At 41.0% G+C, this 18918-nt stretch overlaps 1 protein-coding gene across 2 annotated transcripts in view; it reads left to right on the top strand.

Annotated features, from left to right (window-relative positions):
* The window catches only part of LOC139475013 (uncharacterized), a 139797-nt gene that overhangs the window by 90179 nt on the left and 30700 nt on the right, over positions 1 to 18918 (top strand). The window contains exon 1 of one of the 2 annotated variants that reach the window (XM_071258229.1): positions 480 to 565. The exons of the other annotated variant lie outside the window; for it this stretch is intronic. Coding sequence (XP_071114330.1) covers positions 515 to 565 — 51 coding nt within the window. The 5' untranslated portion in view covers positions 480 to 514. Of the gene's footprint in view, positions 1 to 479; positions 566 to 18918 lie in introns of those variants that run through there. 2 annotated transcript variants of the gene reach the window in all.

Below are 18918 nucleotides of genomic sequence, written 5' to 3'. Positions count from 1 at the left end.
TGGGTTAGAAAGTGGATAACGAGTGAGATAAAAAACAAGCACTACTCAGTTGAACAGTACTAACCTTCACAGTGCTATGTCTGGAGACAACAGTATTGATACGTGGTAGGAGATTATTGGAAGTGGCGGCAAATGAGACGCTCATAAAATGTCAAATGTTTCTGTTTCTAGATTAGTTTGGATTTAACGCCGCTTTGAACAGTATTCCAGTTATATCACGGCGTATCAGCTTAATGTGGGAGGAAAGCAAAAAGTGATGCAGGTCTCAGCCATTTACAACTTTGGTGAAACCCACGAGCATGAGTATGGTGCTGTCAAACCTAGACGTATAATCAGGGAGAACTTTGATTCGAAGCCACATAGTTTCCGGTTCAACTCTGCACAGCACCTTAGACGCCTGGGATACCCGTGCCCCCACCTACAAGAGAGTGATCCAATGCCTTCTACGACCTGACTTGCTGTTTATTTATATTTGAAAACTCAGACTTCCTGCCAGCTGTTTCCAGATGCAAGAATGGAGCCCGGGCCTCTCAAGACATTTGACTGCCAAACATTCTGGACATTCGTGAGTGCACTGACATTTGTTTCTTACTTCTGCTGCCACCTATTTGACCCATTGTGTTTGTTGCCTCTTGTGATTGTATACCTAAAACCATGTGATTTTGATATATAATTAATTATTTCTTGATCTTGAGTGGTTATTAACTAATTTTCCTATGAATTAACCTTTGAATTTCTGTTTGGAAATCACCTTGTAACAGACATTAGCAAGGTTTTTTTGAGACACACAAATGTGCATCCAGAACGCACTAATGTTAAGATTGGACAAAGAAGAATAAACTGTGTCCCAAGTGGCGCACCATCAATTGCATTGTACCTACAGCGCATCCAGAGCAATTATGGGTGTCTGCTTAAAACATGTGTACTTGAAGCAATCTATGTATAAAATACGCAATATGATTTCTCCATTGCTTCAGTCATGATGTAGATAATCCAGACTGTCCAAATCAATTAATTGCACTATACTGTTGGAACATTAAAATTTGAAATGGACATATCCCTTGACAGTAAAGTACAACCGATATCAGCTGTGTCTGATGCTGGAAAACCCTAATACCTAAAAATAGAACAGCTTTACTGGCAGGCTCTCGGTGGCAGCCAATCAGAAATAAGTTTTAAAACTGGCCTTGTGGGGCTAGTGTATTTGCCGTCAGTCGGTGTCAAGAATCGGTTACACAACACATTAACAAGTCATCTTCGTAATCTTTCACCATTTTTCAAACAATGCTGCAGTTGAAGATCTGTTGATTTTGACACAGGTACATTGTACAGGTGACTATTCAGATGATACTCAACCAAAGTACGTGGATTGTATTTTAGATTAAGAATCAGTACATACATTATTTTATATTACATAGTAGCTCAAAATGTGAGACACTTGCCACTTGACAAAGGCTGATTTTTGCAAGTCATTGAATTCGTTATTGTTCCAGATACTGTTTTATGGTTAACATAATGACACAAGTAAAGATGCCATTGACGCTTTATTGTGTATAGCAGCGAGTCTGGTGAGTCACTCGTCATGTAAAGAGTTACAATACAATATAGCAGTTGCCTTATTAGTCTATATCAATCGGTTATCTGCAAATATAACAAGAAATATTGGACATTATGATTTAATTACATTAACTAGTGCGTAGATATTAGATACAAATAAAACAGGGTTTTAAAGCTGGATAAATGGTACAAGATAATACTGTTTAGAATATTAATTAAATTCATAACAAAATCTAACGTTAATTATTTTGTTAAAATGTCTCCCTAAAAAAGACCTATGACTCCCTGTAGTACAGCTAAGGAGTCTATGGCAAACCCTATGTCTGTCGTTTCATCCATCAATCATGATCATGTTAATTATGTCAGTCAGTCAGTTTAAGCACACTGAATCGTAATGCTTGCTTTATTTGTTTTTAAAATAAGGAGAGTTAAAGAATGTATTGAGATTTCATAATACCCTGTAACATCCAAAACTGGTGTTACATACATGTATGCCTACAACCTAAGGTAGGCTTAACATGATTACCTACAACCTAAGGGACCCGTGAAGATCCGGGGTAGAATAGGTCTTCAGCAACCCATGCTTGCCGTAAAAGGCAACTAACGGAAACGGGTGGTCAGACTCACTGACTTGGTTGATGCATGTCATCGATCCCAATAGCGTGGATTGATGCTCATGATGTCAATCACTGGATTGTCTGGTCCAGACTCGATTATTTACAGACCCCTGTCATATAGCTGGAATATTGCTGAGTGCGTTGTTAAACAACAAACAAACAAAACAACCTAAGGCGAGCCTGGAGTTACATTTAAATAGCTCCCGGACCCTCACACCTAGTTGGTTGTTTATACAATAGTTCAAGTTGCATTATATATGCATTGTGCCTGGTCACGATTTATCTTTCTATCGCAAAAATATTTTCATACGAGTTGTCATGGCATTCCGTAAGTCCTGTATTCGATCAAGTGATGAAATATTGTGCTAAAGTTTGCATATAAGTAAACAGCCTACGGGGTGCGGATCACAAGCTTTTCTGATACTGCGATAACATAGAGCCCATGATAGCAGAGAATCAGACAATATATAATTGTGTTGTTTGATAGAACGTGAATCAGAGAAGATATCAGTTGTAACGACAGAATGCTAATGAATATTCACCTGAAACCGCAAGTTCGGTCATCTATAATTACTTTATTCAGCATGCAATTGCATGTAATGAGGTGCTGATGACTCATTAGATAAAGCGGGTAGAGTTCACTTCTCGAGTCTGGACTAGACAATCCAGTGATTGACATCATGAGCAACAATCCACGCAATTGGGATTGATGACATGCATCAACCAAGTCAGCGCGCCTGACCACCCGATCCCGTTAGTCGTCTTTTACAGCAAGCATGGGTTGCTGAAGACCTATTCTACCCTGGATCTTCACTGGTCTTTTGCAACAGGAAAAAGTTGCTAATTTCCATTTGAGTTGTCACCATTGTTAAATGTTCCAACAAGATGATATGCATGATTTTGAAAAACACAATATACCCGTATTTTCCAAATGTATTGTGGTAAGTATTCATTGGCATTTCATATTATGGTGTACCGGTCATACCGCACACCTCTATGTGCAAATAACATCGTTTTGGATAACGATCCTCAGGTATTTTCAATCATTTACACCAATAAGCAACACATTTCAAATAGTAATCAACATATATGCCTGTTCTCCCACATTCTGTGAAATAGCTTTAATTAAAGCATGTTTACCAACTCCCAATACATACTTACAGAAATTTGTAGGAAATCTATCTACTACTTTTCTTACTTGAAAGCCCCATTATAATAACTCTGGCCTTATTTTGCTATCAAATAACACATTGACAGTAAATTTACTGTAAAGAAAACTAGTACCGAGTTTACAAGACTGACAGTACACTTTGTCTAAGACAATCTAGTTGAAAATAAAAATAATAATTATTATAAGTAGAAGTCATTAAAGGTTTTCCATCAATGCCCCACTTTTAATATGATCGGAGAATACACATGTACCACCATTCCAAAAAAACTATAATCTGCGTTATATCAAAATTAACTACTAAACACATAGATATAAACAACTTTTGCAGGATGACAATCTTCCTCTGTTGACCAATAACACTGTCACTCATCAAATATATATACAAATATTATCAGTGTAAAGTAACAATAACAATTCAAGAACGCCAGAGCCAACAAACAGACCTCAGAGTTGAGCATTTTGTAACATAGTTTGCAATTCTGTAATGAACATATCAAAGAGAACAGGACAGCCCTGTTTTACACCTATAAATGATTCAAAATATTCCCCAATTGATGTTACAAATTATCACTGCTGCTGTTAACTTTTAATACATATTCCTTAATATTGTAAATAATTTTCCACGTTTGACACATGACGTCCAAGCTTACCCCCGTCTCCAATGAGCGATTGCATTAATTGGGGAGGGAACGGTCCACATCTCTGTTTTCCCCACTTCGTACATATAGGGGTTCAACCCGTCACCCACCGGAACATGTGACTAATAATAATAACAAAAAAACTCGCAGACGATGCAAAAGGCCGAGCTTCACGGCCCCGTCTACAATTATTTTTGCGATTTCTTTATTGTTATTATTATTAGTTACATGGTCCGGTGCTTCATGACACACCCCGCTAACACCTCCGATAACAATACAACCACCGCGTTAGGCAACAGAAATGGCGCTCGTAAAATCCTCTCGCATCTATTGTAAACGATGAAGTGCGAATGACTGGAACGTTTCTTTATTTCGTTATACAACTTCCGTAAATACGATATCTCTGGTTCCTATAGTCAACCCAAATCCAGATTATACGTACGTGAAAATAACAATCGATTTAAAAAACCCGGCACCACCTTCTCTTGTAATGGACTAAAATGCAAGTGCCGTATACTGAAACATTTGGGCTTTAGACCAGTTTTCGTGCACACCGGGAAACAAACGTGCACTTAGATCAACAAAATAATCGTATTAAATTCAATAAAAACAAGAACTCATTACCAATACAATAACCTTAAAACGTTTCAACATGCTTCATAAATAAGGAACAGTACAACACATTTCTACCTTGTGTCTCCCACATTTTGTGAAGGTCGCTAGCCAAATGCCCGGCCAGGGCCAATGTTGCAGAGCGGTCCATCAGCGGTAATTTTCTTGCCTGGGTCTATGGAGGCATTTGGGATCGTAAAGTATGATTTCTCATTTCGGTAACCCTTCGTGTTGGTCGTTTCTGAAGGGACATTCCAAGTTTGACATTTGGCCATGTTGAAAACGAAATGTCTTGGCTAAAATGCATTGGCAAACGTCACTTACCTTCAGTGTGGCGCTTTCCGCGGTGACGCTGACATCCGAATCTCGCGCTTTCACGCTCTCGGTGCGTCGTGAGACCGGAACATGCATGGAATGGCAGAAGAGTCAGATTGGCATATTTATCACCGCTTTCTCTGTAATTAACTTAGTTTAAATAAATATGAAACATATTTAAGAATAGACTTTCCCTTTGTGTGAGTCGCAATAAAGTTCTGACGTCCATACAGTTGTCCCTCGTAAAAGGCGACTAACGGGATCGGGTGGTCAGGCTTGCTGACCTGGTTAATACATGTCATCGGTCCCAATTGCGTGGATCGATGCTCGTATTGTCAATCACTGGATTGTCTGGTCCAGACTCGACCATTTACAGACCGCCTTCATATAGCTGGAATATTGCTGAGTGTGGCGTTAAACATCAAACCAACCAACAACCAATTGTGTGGATCGATGCTCATGATATCAATCACTGGATTGTCTGGTCCAGACTTGATTATTTACAGACCGCCGTCGTTAAACAACAAACCAACCAAGCAACAGTTGTCCCTCACTCAATGAAGGTGCAAACCCCAATGAACTCAAACAATAGGAATGTCAATTCTTATAATTTTTAAATCGCTATTTTATACCTTGAAGTGTGTGTACACAATTTCATTTAGAACGTGTGACATGTTGACACTGGCAAACATACCGCAGTCACCTATGTCGCGGAATATAAGAGTTCCTCGAAAAGAGAGAGGTGTTATGAGCATATGCAAACTCAAATAATTGATCAACAGTACGTAATATTGGTTTGGTTGCCAAAAATATAGGGGAGACCAGGGTGCATTGGGACAAAATCTGTATTGTCCAGTCTATCCCTCTTGAAATGAATTGATAAAATAATCTTCTAATGAACGCTTAAATAACAAATCACTGAACAAAAAAAGTATTTCACAAACATGAAATTAACTGAGACATTTTGATTTTTAAAAAAAACAAAAAACCTGGGGTGCTTTGGGACACATCCTTGGACATTAACAAAGTCATGGCGACAGAAGTTTGAAATTTGGATAGATCGTGTCTGTATATAACTAGTTCTTTTTCAGGACTCTAACTTCACAAAGAAAGAACTAATTTAATGTCAAAATATAACCAGTTCTTTTCAAAACCGTAACTGCACAAACCTTTAACTAAAAGTTAATAAACCTGACAAACATTCAACCAATCATGTCATCTAACTACTTGATAAACTCAAAATATATCTACTCTCTATTCAGCAACATTCACATTCTTATGTTCTTTTCATGTGCAAACATCTGGGTCGGCCATGTCACCTTTATATTAACCTTTTCGATTTTCCTTTTTAGCAAGCTCATCCTCAAGTTTTTTCTTTACAGGAGTATTTGTCATAGTGAGTGTTCTGCCTCTCTTTCTATTAAATCGTTCCTTGCGTACTTCTGCTTTAAGATTTGGGCGCACATCTTCTGGTGAGGAGTAACCAGAGCTTGGTACATTGAGATGAGATACACAATCTTGCCGTGGTTGATATGAAGTGCCTGGCTGCTGCTCTTCCTCTTGTTGGTTGTTTGGTCTATTTGTAGTTAAACGCCGCACTCCAGCTATTCCAGCTATATGACGGCGGTCTGTAAATAATCAAGTCTGGACCAGACAATCCAGTGATTGATATCATGAGCATCGATCCACACAATTGGTTGTTGGTTGGTTTGTTGTTTAACGCCGCACTCTGCAATATTCTAGCTATATGAAGGCGGTCTGTAAATAATCGAGTCTGGACCAGACAATCCAGTGATTGATTCACGCAGTTGGGATCGATGACATGCATCAACAAGTCAGCAAGCCTGACCACCCGATTCCGTTAGTCGCCTATTACGACAAGCATAGTCGCCTTTTACGGCAAGCATGGGTTGCTGAAGACCTATTCTACCCCGGAATCTTCACGGGTCCCACGCAATTGGGATCGATGACATGCATCAACCAAGTCAGCCAGCCCGACCACCCGATCCCGTTAGTCGCCTTTTACGACAAGCATGGGTAGCTGAAGACCTATTCTACCCCGTAATCTTCACAGCTTTGAGTGGAATATCCCTTTAAGGTTAATGTGTGTAAAACAATTTGTCTTCAGCATCCCATGCATGTCGTAAATTGCGACTATGCTTGTCTAAGAGGTGACTAACGTGATCGGGTGGTCAGACTCGCCAACTTGGTTGATACATCGTATCCCAGTGGCGTAGATCGATGCTCATGATGTCAATTACTAGATTATCTGGTCCAGACTCGATTATTCACAGACCGCCGTCATATAGCCGGAGTGCGGTGTTAAACATCAAACAAACTATTTTTGCAACACCATGTGTATCAAAAGCCCAGTGCGCAGTCTTCTTCAAATTGAAAGAAAATTGGTCAACGTTATTAAGATTGTGGATGATAGAAATAAATAGCATAAGTTTTGATGTAAACTGACGAAGAAACGTTACCAAAAAAAATTTGGACGCGTAGGAACCAACCCCGAATAGTGTCACGTAATTGTTTAGATCCCCCAAAACACAACCAAAATAAATTTGTTTTGTAATGCCCGTGGAACTGTCCTTATTTCCGTAGAACTAGACTTTTAAGTGAAAATTTGGTTAAAAAAATATCGGTATAAAAGGAACAATGTACTGTCCATTCACACCCAAACCGTTGGGCGGTGACAAAAAAAACATGCTAAGATTAACGCTACAACAGATAGAACAAGCGGTTGGTCAGTGAGCAACGCATGACCATGTCGTAAGGAGTTGTGACTGTAGCCAGATGGCGTCACCAAGCACATGGCGTAATTCAGGCAGACACAGAGGACCGCCTGCGGCCAACACCCAGGAAAAGGCTACATACACACCTTCCTTCGGAGGAATCTTCCGGATTATACATCACGGCATGTCAGCTTATGGGCGGAAAGCCCGAAGTGGTGCAGGTCCCAAACGTTCCACTCAAAGCTGGCTGTATTATTTTGAGGACCATTATGTTGACAGACAATTAACTTTTTTGTTTGTCTTGTTTCCCTTGTCAGGATTATTTCAACGTTATAATTACAAATTCAGTAAACGTGAAATCTGTCACTGGTTGATGCACTTTTGTTGAGATTAAAGGGATTTTATATAGTCCCATCAGTCTTTCATCAGTCTAATAATAGTCTCCGAAAAATATGTTTTTTTCCTGTTTTCTATGTCCATTAGAATATTTATTGATTCTTGTGATTTTTGAAGATAAGAAAAACGATTACCCCTGAAGGATGCTGCTGCTTCTGTGGGGTACTGAATGTTGAACACGAAACAGCTGGCAAACAGAACTACCAGACAACTGAGAAAACCTGTCATTTTCGAGACCACTTCTCTTCCATCAGAACCGTGAGCAGATCCGGGGTAGAATACGTCTTCAGCAACCCATGCTTGCAAAAGGCGACTATGCTTGATGTAAGAGGCGCCTAACGGGATCGGGTGGTCAGGCTCTCTTACTTGGTTGATGCATGCCATCGTGACCCAATTGTGTGGATCGATGCTCTTTGAATGAGCACATAAATATAGCCCCATTAAACTTCGTAGAAGATCCAAAGTAAATGTATTTTATATTTGACATGCTTCGTGTTCACCAACACCTCTAGTGGTTTCTAATTAATGCAACAAAATCGTTACCTCATATTATTAACATATTACATTAACAACCACAAACAGTCACTCCTCTTTCTCTTGCAGGCTCTCAATTAAGCACAAAATAAGCACTGGGATTTAGGCTAAAACATTGTCTTGAGCACTTTGGTCATTTTCCACTTCCAGACACTTGTTTTTTACATCCTTCGACACAAATTACTAGAGAAGAATCTGTTAAGGCGTGGACCCATAGCAGCATGGGCATTAGCTATTGCTGTTCTGCAGTCTACTCCAACAAGCGCTTGGAAAGGGCTTAGGATCCCATTCTCCACCTGGAGGAAAGGCCATACTTGAAGAATGCCTTCTACACCTTTGTCAGAATGGTTGATAAGTTCCCTCTGTAAACCGAATGTCTTGTCCATCATTTCTTCAGTGTTTATCCATGAATACGTTTTTTGGGTCCCCGAGAAACATGTCATTCTGTACCTTTTCCTATTCCGGGAGATCTGTGGAATGCACAACTGGATCCTGATTTACATATACATAGGCGTCAGTCTAGTTCTTTGGCTTTGCACACTGTTTCCTGCAAGTAGCTGTAGAAATGGCAGACTCCTTGTCACAGTCATTGGCACTACGGTGTAAGGAATATCTGTTTGTCTTTAACTCTGTTAAAATGTTACTTTCTAGTGATCATTTCTTGCTGGATGGAATCATATCCTGTCCTGATGATGATGTCATCAATTTTGTCTTGAAGACTGGCAGGATATCTGGAAACCATTTTCTGAGCAATGACAGAAAACTGTCTCTTGGTTGCATGTTCTGAGGTTTTCCTTACTACATCCACAACTGATCGAAATAACAGCCTCCTTGTCATTGTTCATGGTCTAGATATTGGCCTCCTTCAGGCAGCTAATCCCCTGGTATTGGAGGCTTGTATGCCCAGTTAGGACCCTGATTGCAGGCAGCTCATCCCCTGGTATTGGAAGCTTGTGTGCCCAGTTAGGACCCTGATTGCAGGCAGCTCATCCCCTGGTATTTGAGGCATGTATGCCCAGTTAGGACCCTGATTGCAGGCAGCTCATCCCCTGGTATTGGAGGCTTGTATGCCCAGTTTGGACCCGGACTGCAGGCAGCTCATCCCCTGGTATTGGAGGCTTGTATGCCCAGTTAGGACCCTGATTGCAGGCAGCTCATCCCCTGGTATTGGAGGCTTGTATGCCCAGTTTGGACCCGGACTGCAGGCAGCTCATCCCCTGGTATTGGAGGCTTGTATGCCCAGTTAGGACCCGGACTGCAGGCAGCTCATCCCCTGGTATTGGAGGCATGTATGCCCAGTTAGGACCCAGATTGCAGGCAGCTCATCCCCTGGTATTGGAGGCTTGTATGTAATCAGGACTATGTATCTTTAATATTTAAAACTGTAAGGAAGGCTTTAGCACTTAATTAAACGTGTTGAAACTAATGTCCAAAACATATTCATAACTTAGTACCTTCTAAGTTTTCCAACTTGTATTGTCTTAAGGATAAGGATGTGTCAGATCTTCAAACTGCAGAAGGCCTAAATCTTCGACTTTCCCGACTTATAATGTCCCCAGCTTCACCAAAAGGCTCTGGTTGGTTGGTTTGTTGTTTAACGCCGTACTTAACAGTATTCCAGCTACATGGCGGTCTGTAAATAATCCGAGTCTGGACCAGACAATCCAGTGATTTATATCATGCACATCGATCCACGCAATTGGGATCGATGACATGCATCAACCAAGTCAGCGAGCCTGACCACCCGATCCCGTTAGTCGCCTCTTACTACAAGCATAGTCTCCTTTTGCAGCAAGCATGAGCTGCTGAAGACCTATTCTTCTCCGGAACTTCACGGGTCCAAAAGGCTCTGCATTGTACCTTCATCCAAAATGGTACACATCAATACATATATTGCAACCTGATGATGGATGAATTTACTGCAAAACCTCAAAAATGGCTTCTCAATCATTATTCAAGTGTACACTTTTCTACACTTCCATGAACAATTATGTATTGTTTCACCATAATATAGCAAAAAATAAACTTAGATCATTAGTGTTAACGCTACAGTTTGAGATGAGTTAAATAATTATATTTTAATCCAGAGTACGACAGGTTGGTTTGTTCTTTTACGCCGCACCCAGCAATATTCCAGCTATATGACGGCGGTCTGTAAGTTATCGAGTCTGGACCAGACAGTCCAGTGATTGATATCATGAGCATCGATCCACGCAATTGGGATAGATGACATTCTTCAAGTAAGTCAGCGAGGCTGACCACCCGACCCCGTTCATCGCCTATTGGGACAAGCATAGTCGCCTTTTACGACAAGCATGGGTTGCTGAAGACCTATTCTACCCCGGATCTTCAGGGGTAGTACGTACTGAACCTCCCTTGTATTCAGTTATGAACATTTAGTAGATAAACGTACTGTGTTTTCAATGTAGAGCTAGGTTACCTGTAGATTTAACCCCGCTAAATTGAATTTGGAACCGAACGCGCAGCTTACATTGAAAACACAGTATGTTTATCTCCATTCTACCATGACTAAATATAGCGCTAACTCTTTGGTGTCAGCAAATAATTTGAATGAAGCGGCATGTGTTGAGTCCAGTGTTTGTTGTGGGTTGTCGATCTGAATTTCTATTGGATATGGAGAGGGTTTTGTCGCTTTATTCACATTTACAGACTGGGAGAGTCAGGGATTTGGCATGTTTGAACACAGAGGCTGAAGATTGTTAAAAACATGTATGAGAGTTCCTTGTTAAATATGTCACGATATAGCAGATCAATGTGAAATATGAGAGAGAACATGAATTATTTCACTGCGAAAATTTAAAAATATGTGTATATTACTGGATTATCGCATCGTCAACTGAAATAAAATACCACCTGCAATTACATTATTATCCCTCGCCACGAAGTGGAAGGGGGATACAAGAATGGGTGCCCTCCGTCCATCTTTCCGTCCTTCCCCCCGTCCGTTACATTTGGTTTCCGGAGCAGAACACAAAAACCATGAGAGATATGTTAACCAAATTTGGCACATAGATAGGTCTAGTGGTGAACTGGTGCCATTTGATAGTTTGGGATTTTTGAAAAGAAATATTTTTCGAGTTTCCATGGCAACGACTTTGACTTAGACTGAAAATGGCTGTAGTCCTCGTTTCCGGAGCAGATCTTGAAAACCGTACATTATTTCTTCACCAAACTTGGCACATAAATAGGTCTAGTGGAAACACAGTCAGCAAATAAATTGAATGATGCGGCATGTGTTGAGTCCAGTGTTTGTTGTGGGTTGTTGATCTGAATTACGGAATCACCGACAATAGCCTGTTAACATAATATTTCGCTGTATATGCTCAAGCAGTTTGTTTACACCGTAATACTTCACGCGACCACGTGAAAGCATATAAGCACGGCAACTTGGTAAGCTAACATGGGGTGGGCATCCCAAAAGAAAACGCAGCAAGCTTTGCAAGACTTTCGATCTACACCGCGCGGTTGTCCTCGTTTCCGGAGCAGATCTTGAAAACCGTACAATATTTCTTCCAAACCTGGCATATAAATAGATCTTGTGGTAAACTGGTGCCTTTTGGTAGTTTGGGAGTTTTTACGAATGCTTCCTTAGCAAGAGCATAACTCGGAAACCGTTTACATATTTTATAAAAACATATACTCAGGGTTGTCTGAGAACCGTTACCATAATTACCTAATTGAGATGTATACCACTTGACAAAGGAACTTGGTCAAGGTATAGGTCGAATTATTGTGAAAACACAATTTACAAGTGGCACCCGAACTAGCCTACTTCCTCACAGTGGGTACCGGTAACATGAACAGGGACACCCGAACCAGTCTACCTCCTAGCAGTAGGTAGTGGTAACATCAACAGGGGCACCCGAACCAGCCTACTTCCTCGCAGTGCACGCTGGTAACATGAACAGGGGCACCCGAACCAGCCTACTTCCTCGCAGTGCATGCCGGTAACATCAACAGGGGCACCCGAACCAGCCTACATCCTCGCAGTGCATGCCGGTAACATGAACAGGGGCACCCACAGTGTAAGTTTGTTGGTGTGCTTGATGTTTTGTGTTTCACAGAAACACACAACAATAATTAAACAATAAAGTTACTAGGGATTCAACTGTGATCTGAGTGAAAAACTGAAACAGATAAGATTTCATTAATGTGTGGAAAATGACTCAACTCATTCATTGTCACTGTCTTCAAGCTACACTGGACTTGTTGTTTACTGATCATGCCAGTGCTGTAGCATTCAAGGCTCCAGTCTGCTACTCAGATCATCAGATGATTGGCGCTATACTTCTCAGTACACCTCATGGTGACCACTGCTCTCATTAATCTCTAAGTAAAGAACTCCCTTACTTATCTGGTAATTGTTTAAGTAATAACACAACTCATTACTAATACAGTTACATATTTTAAACTCATATCATAAACTGCAGATGGCAAAACAACACCAGTAATAACTTTTTAGTGCTGCAATTACACCATTTACAAAAAGGTCCAGTGAACAGAGTTCGCTGTGCAGAGTAGCGTCCCTTGGGCCAGAACATTATGATAGTGGTTTCGAATCCCGGTTCGCCCCGATTATGTTTCTCGGTTTGTCACCACCATACCCTTGCTAGTGGGTTTCACCGAAGTGGTAAACGTCTGTTACCTGCATCACTTCGGGCTTTCCCAGCACATTATGCTGACACGCCGTGATATGACTGTAATACTGTTAAAAGCGGCGTTAAACCCAACTCATTGTTCTGAAAGGCAATATTAGACCCTTAGGGCGATTCAGCTCAGGATTTCAAGGATTATTTGAGCAGGAAAACGCCTGTGCTAAAGGGGGAGCCTCAAGGAGAGTGATAAATCATCTGCAACTTCCTATCTTTAATCTGCCAAAACCATAAATCAATAATGTCAACTTTTGACTTGACTCAAAAACAAGAAGACATGCCCATTCCTCTTTTGTACTGGATTCCAAAGCTCCATAAGAATCCGTACAAAGAGAGATATATTACTGGGTCAAGCAAATGTGCCACCAAATCCCTGTCTCAAAGACTAACCATAATCCTTAAATCCTTGGAACAATCAGGGAAGGACTTTCTTTAGATTCACGGGAAGTATTTGAGACAAATGTAATTAATACCATTTGGGTTCTCAAAACCTCAAAGGATTTGCTTGACTTTTTGCAATTTTAGTAATGAACCAAGTTCCGTTCTGTCAAAATATTTGATTTTTGAACTTTGTACACCACTATCCAACATGACAAATTTGAGAAAAAACTTCATTCCTTGATCCATGGGGCTTTTGTTACAAAACGTGGTGAACATAGATACAGTCATGTATCTATATTCAGAGGTTCAGGACAATTTGTGATAAATGAAAGCAAATGCCATCCAAAGTATTCTGAGAAAACAATGTGGAATGCTTGACATTCTCGCTGATTACGTATATGTACAATTTGGGGTTAGGACATTAAGGCAAGACGTAGGCATCCCAATTGGGCACCAACTCTGATCCCCTCCTTGCGGATCTGTTTCTTTATGCATATGAATCGGACTTTGTGTTCGGATTGACAAAGTCAAAACAAGGTAATTTGGCCTATAAGTTTAACTTAAGCTTCAAGTATATCGATGATCTTATCTGATCAATGATCGTTCAATAACAATCAAATAGACAATTCCCTTCCACTGATTTACCCACCTGAACTAGAAATATAGGAGACCAGTGAGACCGCCATATTCAGATCTATGCATACACGTCGAGCCTTTGGCTCCAGCCTTTGGTGTTCACATTTCACAACTTTTGAGACATAATCGAGCATGTTCTTTCTACCAAGATTTCAAAGAGCGTCATACGTCTCTTGCTCAGAAGGTGTTTGATCAAGGTTACAACATTCAAGGCCTCCGTAAACCTTCTGAAACATTTTTATGGTAGACATGTGGAGAACATTTCCAAAAATGATGTCCGATGCAATTCACTATTTTGACATGTACCATATGTTCCCGTGGTTTTTTTCAGGTGAACATTTGACTTGCCTTTGCATGTGTTTGTGACGGGTGTCACCGATGGGGCAGGATACTCTTACTTTAGAGTTACTACTTGATATGGGGGTTGAAGTAGCGTAAAATTATTGTCCCCCTAAGAGGGTATGTAAGTCCCAAATCATTCGAAGTATTTTTCTGCATACCAGGTTTTTTAACGTAGTATTTTTGTCATTTTAATTTTAGGCTTAACTGGTAACTTATCGCCAGTGACTGTAGGGTGATATAAATCCTGCCGGGGTCCATGCAGGAAGCAAAGGTACTATCTATAAGTCCCCATGGTCCCTAGTATGGTGATCACCCTTCAGTGACTGACCATCTCTAGCCCATTTTTATATTGTGTTGTTCTCTAATACTTACTAACTTTTAATATTCTCAACTAGTTTTAAATCAAAACTGTGATATACTAGTTATTGTACTGTCCATCGTTGACAGGTTTTTTATTTCGTCTCCATATATGTCTTATTAATGTAGTTCCCGTCACGATATGGCTGAAATACTGCCGATGTGACGTTAAATCTTAACTCACTCACTACTACTTGATATGATTCATAAACACATGGTCGTGATATAGTCGGAATCGTACAATCGACTCTGCTTTATGCAGATATTTCTGTTGGATATGGAAAGGGTTTTGTCGCTTTATTGAGTGAGAAAATTGTCTTGTAGCCATGAATTCGTCTGACTAGAGAAAGGGTGCAGTCAATATGTTACACAAGCTGATTGGACTACTAATATACGGACTTGCATAATTAACAGATGCGTGTTATGTCAAGTGTTTGGCTGGCCACTAATAGGTTCCAGACTCTGATCTACTCGGGTGGTGAGCTGTAGTGTTTCAGCGTTCACTGGTCATGCCGAAGGGTGGATTCGATTGGCCATATGGGTACAATGTTTGGAGCCCATTCGTGTCCCCTGTCGTGATGATGCGGAAATATTGATAAATCTACTGGTACTGAAAACTGAAATGTGTTTATAACATCGCCTAAAAGTTGCATGAGCGATTTTATTTATTTTTCATGATTAGGTTACAAAGTATAGCATATGGGGCGATGAGGTATCCTTGTGGTCAAAGCGGTTCGCCACACAGAAGGCCCTGTTTAGAATCACCACATGGGTACAATGTGTTAAGCCCATTACATTCCTGCTGTCACCCGCTGTGGTATTGCTGGAATAGTGCTATTAAACCCAAACTCTGCTGTCTGCTACATGTTTATGATGTCCTATGGGTTATTGGCGTAGTAACTGGCAACAGCGGTGGTTTATATACATATTTTGCATACTTTTGCAACAGTTTTATTGTTCATGGGTTCGTTTATTGTTTTATTGTATTGGTTCGAAATGAATCATGCACTATTGTAGTCATTATCGTATGCTGCCTAGAATGTCCCTCCTGGGTCAACGCTCTCAACTCATTCGAGTTACAACTCCAATGTTTTTATTTACTAGATATATTATCCTATCGCACCAATGGGAGTGTATAAAGCACATTTCTCAATGTAGCATTTTGGGGGTTAGAATTGGTCTCCAGCAACCCATGCTTGTCGTAAGAGGGGACAAACGGGATCGGATGGTGTGGCTCCCTGACTATGTTGATGCATGTCATCGTATCTCAACTGCGTAGATCGATGCTCATGCTATCAATCACTGGATAGTCTGGTCCAGACTCGATTATTTACAGATCGCCGTCATATAGCTTGAATATTTTTGAGTGCGGCGTTAAACAACAAACAAACAATGTAACATTTGTTAAGGTTCTACATTAGAGAACTCCCCAACATTCGGGGACAATCACTCTGTTATCACCTGTCCCCAGTATGTGTGGCACTGACGGCCTACATGCCCTTATAAATGATTGGTTGCTCCGACACAATGAAACTTGGATGGAAATCAGATGCTCGGTTTATTGAGAATAAAGAGACTTTTAACATAGCTGCAATTTTGCTGAGTACGGCTTTGAACAACATGCACGCACGAACGCACGTACGCACACACACACGCACGTATACACACGAACGCGCGCACTCTCACACGCATACGCACACACACATAACATATTTTCACATTAAAGCTGTACAAATACAAACTTTAATTTTGTCATATGAAACCCCTCAGTTTGCACCGCTTTGTTTGCACTAGTCGACACAATTAGCTTTAGCAGTCGGCAATACATCGACGCGGAAACTAGATAACAGGTTATTTTGTCCTTATTCGACAATCTAAGATGCTTGGCTGAAAGACTGAAGATGCCGACAGTTGTTGTCCTGCGCTGAACATTTTGAGTTACGTCATATCTGGTCCATGTCGTGACAATGTTCAAATTAACTGATGAAATAATGTACCCTATAGTTGGTAACATTGTTCTGTTATTCCTGTCAATCAATATGACGCATCCACATCGATCGGTAGAATAATTTCTCTAAGGGATGGGGGCACGGGTGGCCCAGTCGTCTAAGGCGCCGCGATTCGCTGTGCAGAGTTGCGTCCCTTGGGCACGCCAGAAACCTATGATTCTGGGTTCGAATCCCGGTTCGCCACGATTATGTTTCTAGGTTTGTCAGCACCATACCCGTGCTCGTGGGTTTCACCGAAGTGGTAAACGTCTGAGACCTGCATCACTTCGGGCTTTCCTCCCACATTAAGATGACACGCCGCGATATAACTGGAATACTGTTTAAAGCTGCGTTAAACCCAACTCACTCACTCACTTTAAGGGAGAGATAACAAATTTATTAAATGATATTATTGTATTGTCGCGTGTGTATAGTTGTTGTTTGGTGAAATATCAGCTGGCTGTTAGAAACAGGTCGTGTTACACACAAAAGAAAGGCATTAGTTATTATAATAAGCAATAGAAAACACCCCCTGCACACTGTATAGTACCGACGGGGCCGATGATCAGCACCCGATTTCCGTGATGGGACCTAAAAATATTTTATTTTTCTCTCGGTCGAGCAAACCCGTGATCAGGGGTAGAATAGGTCTTCAACAATGCTTGCCGTAAAAGGCGACTAACGGTAATGGGTGATCAGGCTCGCTGACTTGGTTGACGCATGTCATTGATCTCAATAGAGTGGATCGATGCTCATGATGTTATTCTCTGGATTGTCTGGTCCAGACTCGATATTTTTCCGTCGTCATATGGCTGGAATATTGCGGCGTTACACAACAAACCAAAAGCTTACTACAGGTATTTACTACACGCTCATTGTAGCCGTTCCATTCGTAAGTTTCCAACACTGCCTGAGATTGACATATTGCAGTTTAGTTTACGAGCGCTTCTTATGTGGGTGTTTGGTTATATATTGCTCCAGATAACCAAGAACATTCAAACACGGTGACATTCAAACACTGGGATTACCCATTATTGCAACACGCCTGGGAACTTCCCCAGACAGGCGTGTTCGCTAGCCTATATCAAAATCCAGTTTCTACGCTTCCATTTCCTATCTAACCAAGTGAAATGGCAAGGCTGAAAACCATTGTCCTCGACTCTTGAATTAGAATCACGAAATATCGCTATTATTAATTAACGAAGATAGACACATCTGTGGTAATTTTTTATAAAGTGAAGACAAACCATTCCGCCGAAAAGAAATATTACAAACAAAAATGACAAAAGTGCAAAGTGCGCTTTGCAAGAGTGAGTGAGTGAGTATGGTTTTACGCCACTTTTAGCAATATTCCAGCAATGTGACGGCGGGGGACACCAGAAATGGGCTCCACACATTGTACCCATGTCGGGAATCGGGACCGCCCCGCTTTTCAAGAAATACCAATCTTGCCTGCGATAAACATCATCATTTAGTTTTGATCACAGGGTTACAATCCGACTAAGGATCGGCAGTCTGCAAGCGGATGTATCAAGCAGTGTGTCAGCGTACGAACATCACAAGCACACACTGAAAGAAGACCTGGGCCCCGTTCGCAAAGCGATCTTAGTGCTACGACTATCGTAAGCCAATGTTAAAGTATGGGAGTTACGATCACCTGAGCGCTGAGTTGGCTTTGTGGAACGGGGCCCTGAAGGTGTAGTATTTGAAGCACTATAGTCAAAGCTTACGGCTACATATAACAGCTTGCAGTCATCACGTGAAACAAGGCTCCTCCACGATGGTCAGCCTCGGCAATGTTATTTCACGCTCCAAGCTGTCAATACACGTCAGTTGCTATTGCCAACTATATGGTGGCCGTATATTATTGTTATGTAACAATTCCCTGTTTATGAAACTGTCTGGTTGTTATCAATCCTGTGTTACACAGACAGACAGATAGACACACAGACAGACAGACACACAC

The sequence above is a fragment of the Haliotis cracherodii genome, unplaced genomic scaffold (assembly GCF_022045235.1).
Source record: "Haliotis cracherodii isolate W230 unplaced genomic scaffold, xgHalCrac1.p SCAF_3, whole genome shotgun sequence".
Classification (NCBI taxonomy): Eukaryota; Metazoa; Mollusca; class Gastropoda; order Lepetellida; family Haliotidae; genus Haliotis; species Haliotis cracherodii.
The sequence above is the reverse complement of the archived record's forward strand: the minus strand, read 5'-3'. Positions and strand labels throughout refer to the sequence as shown.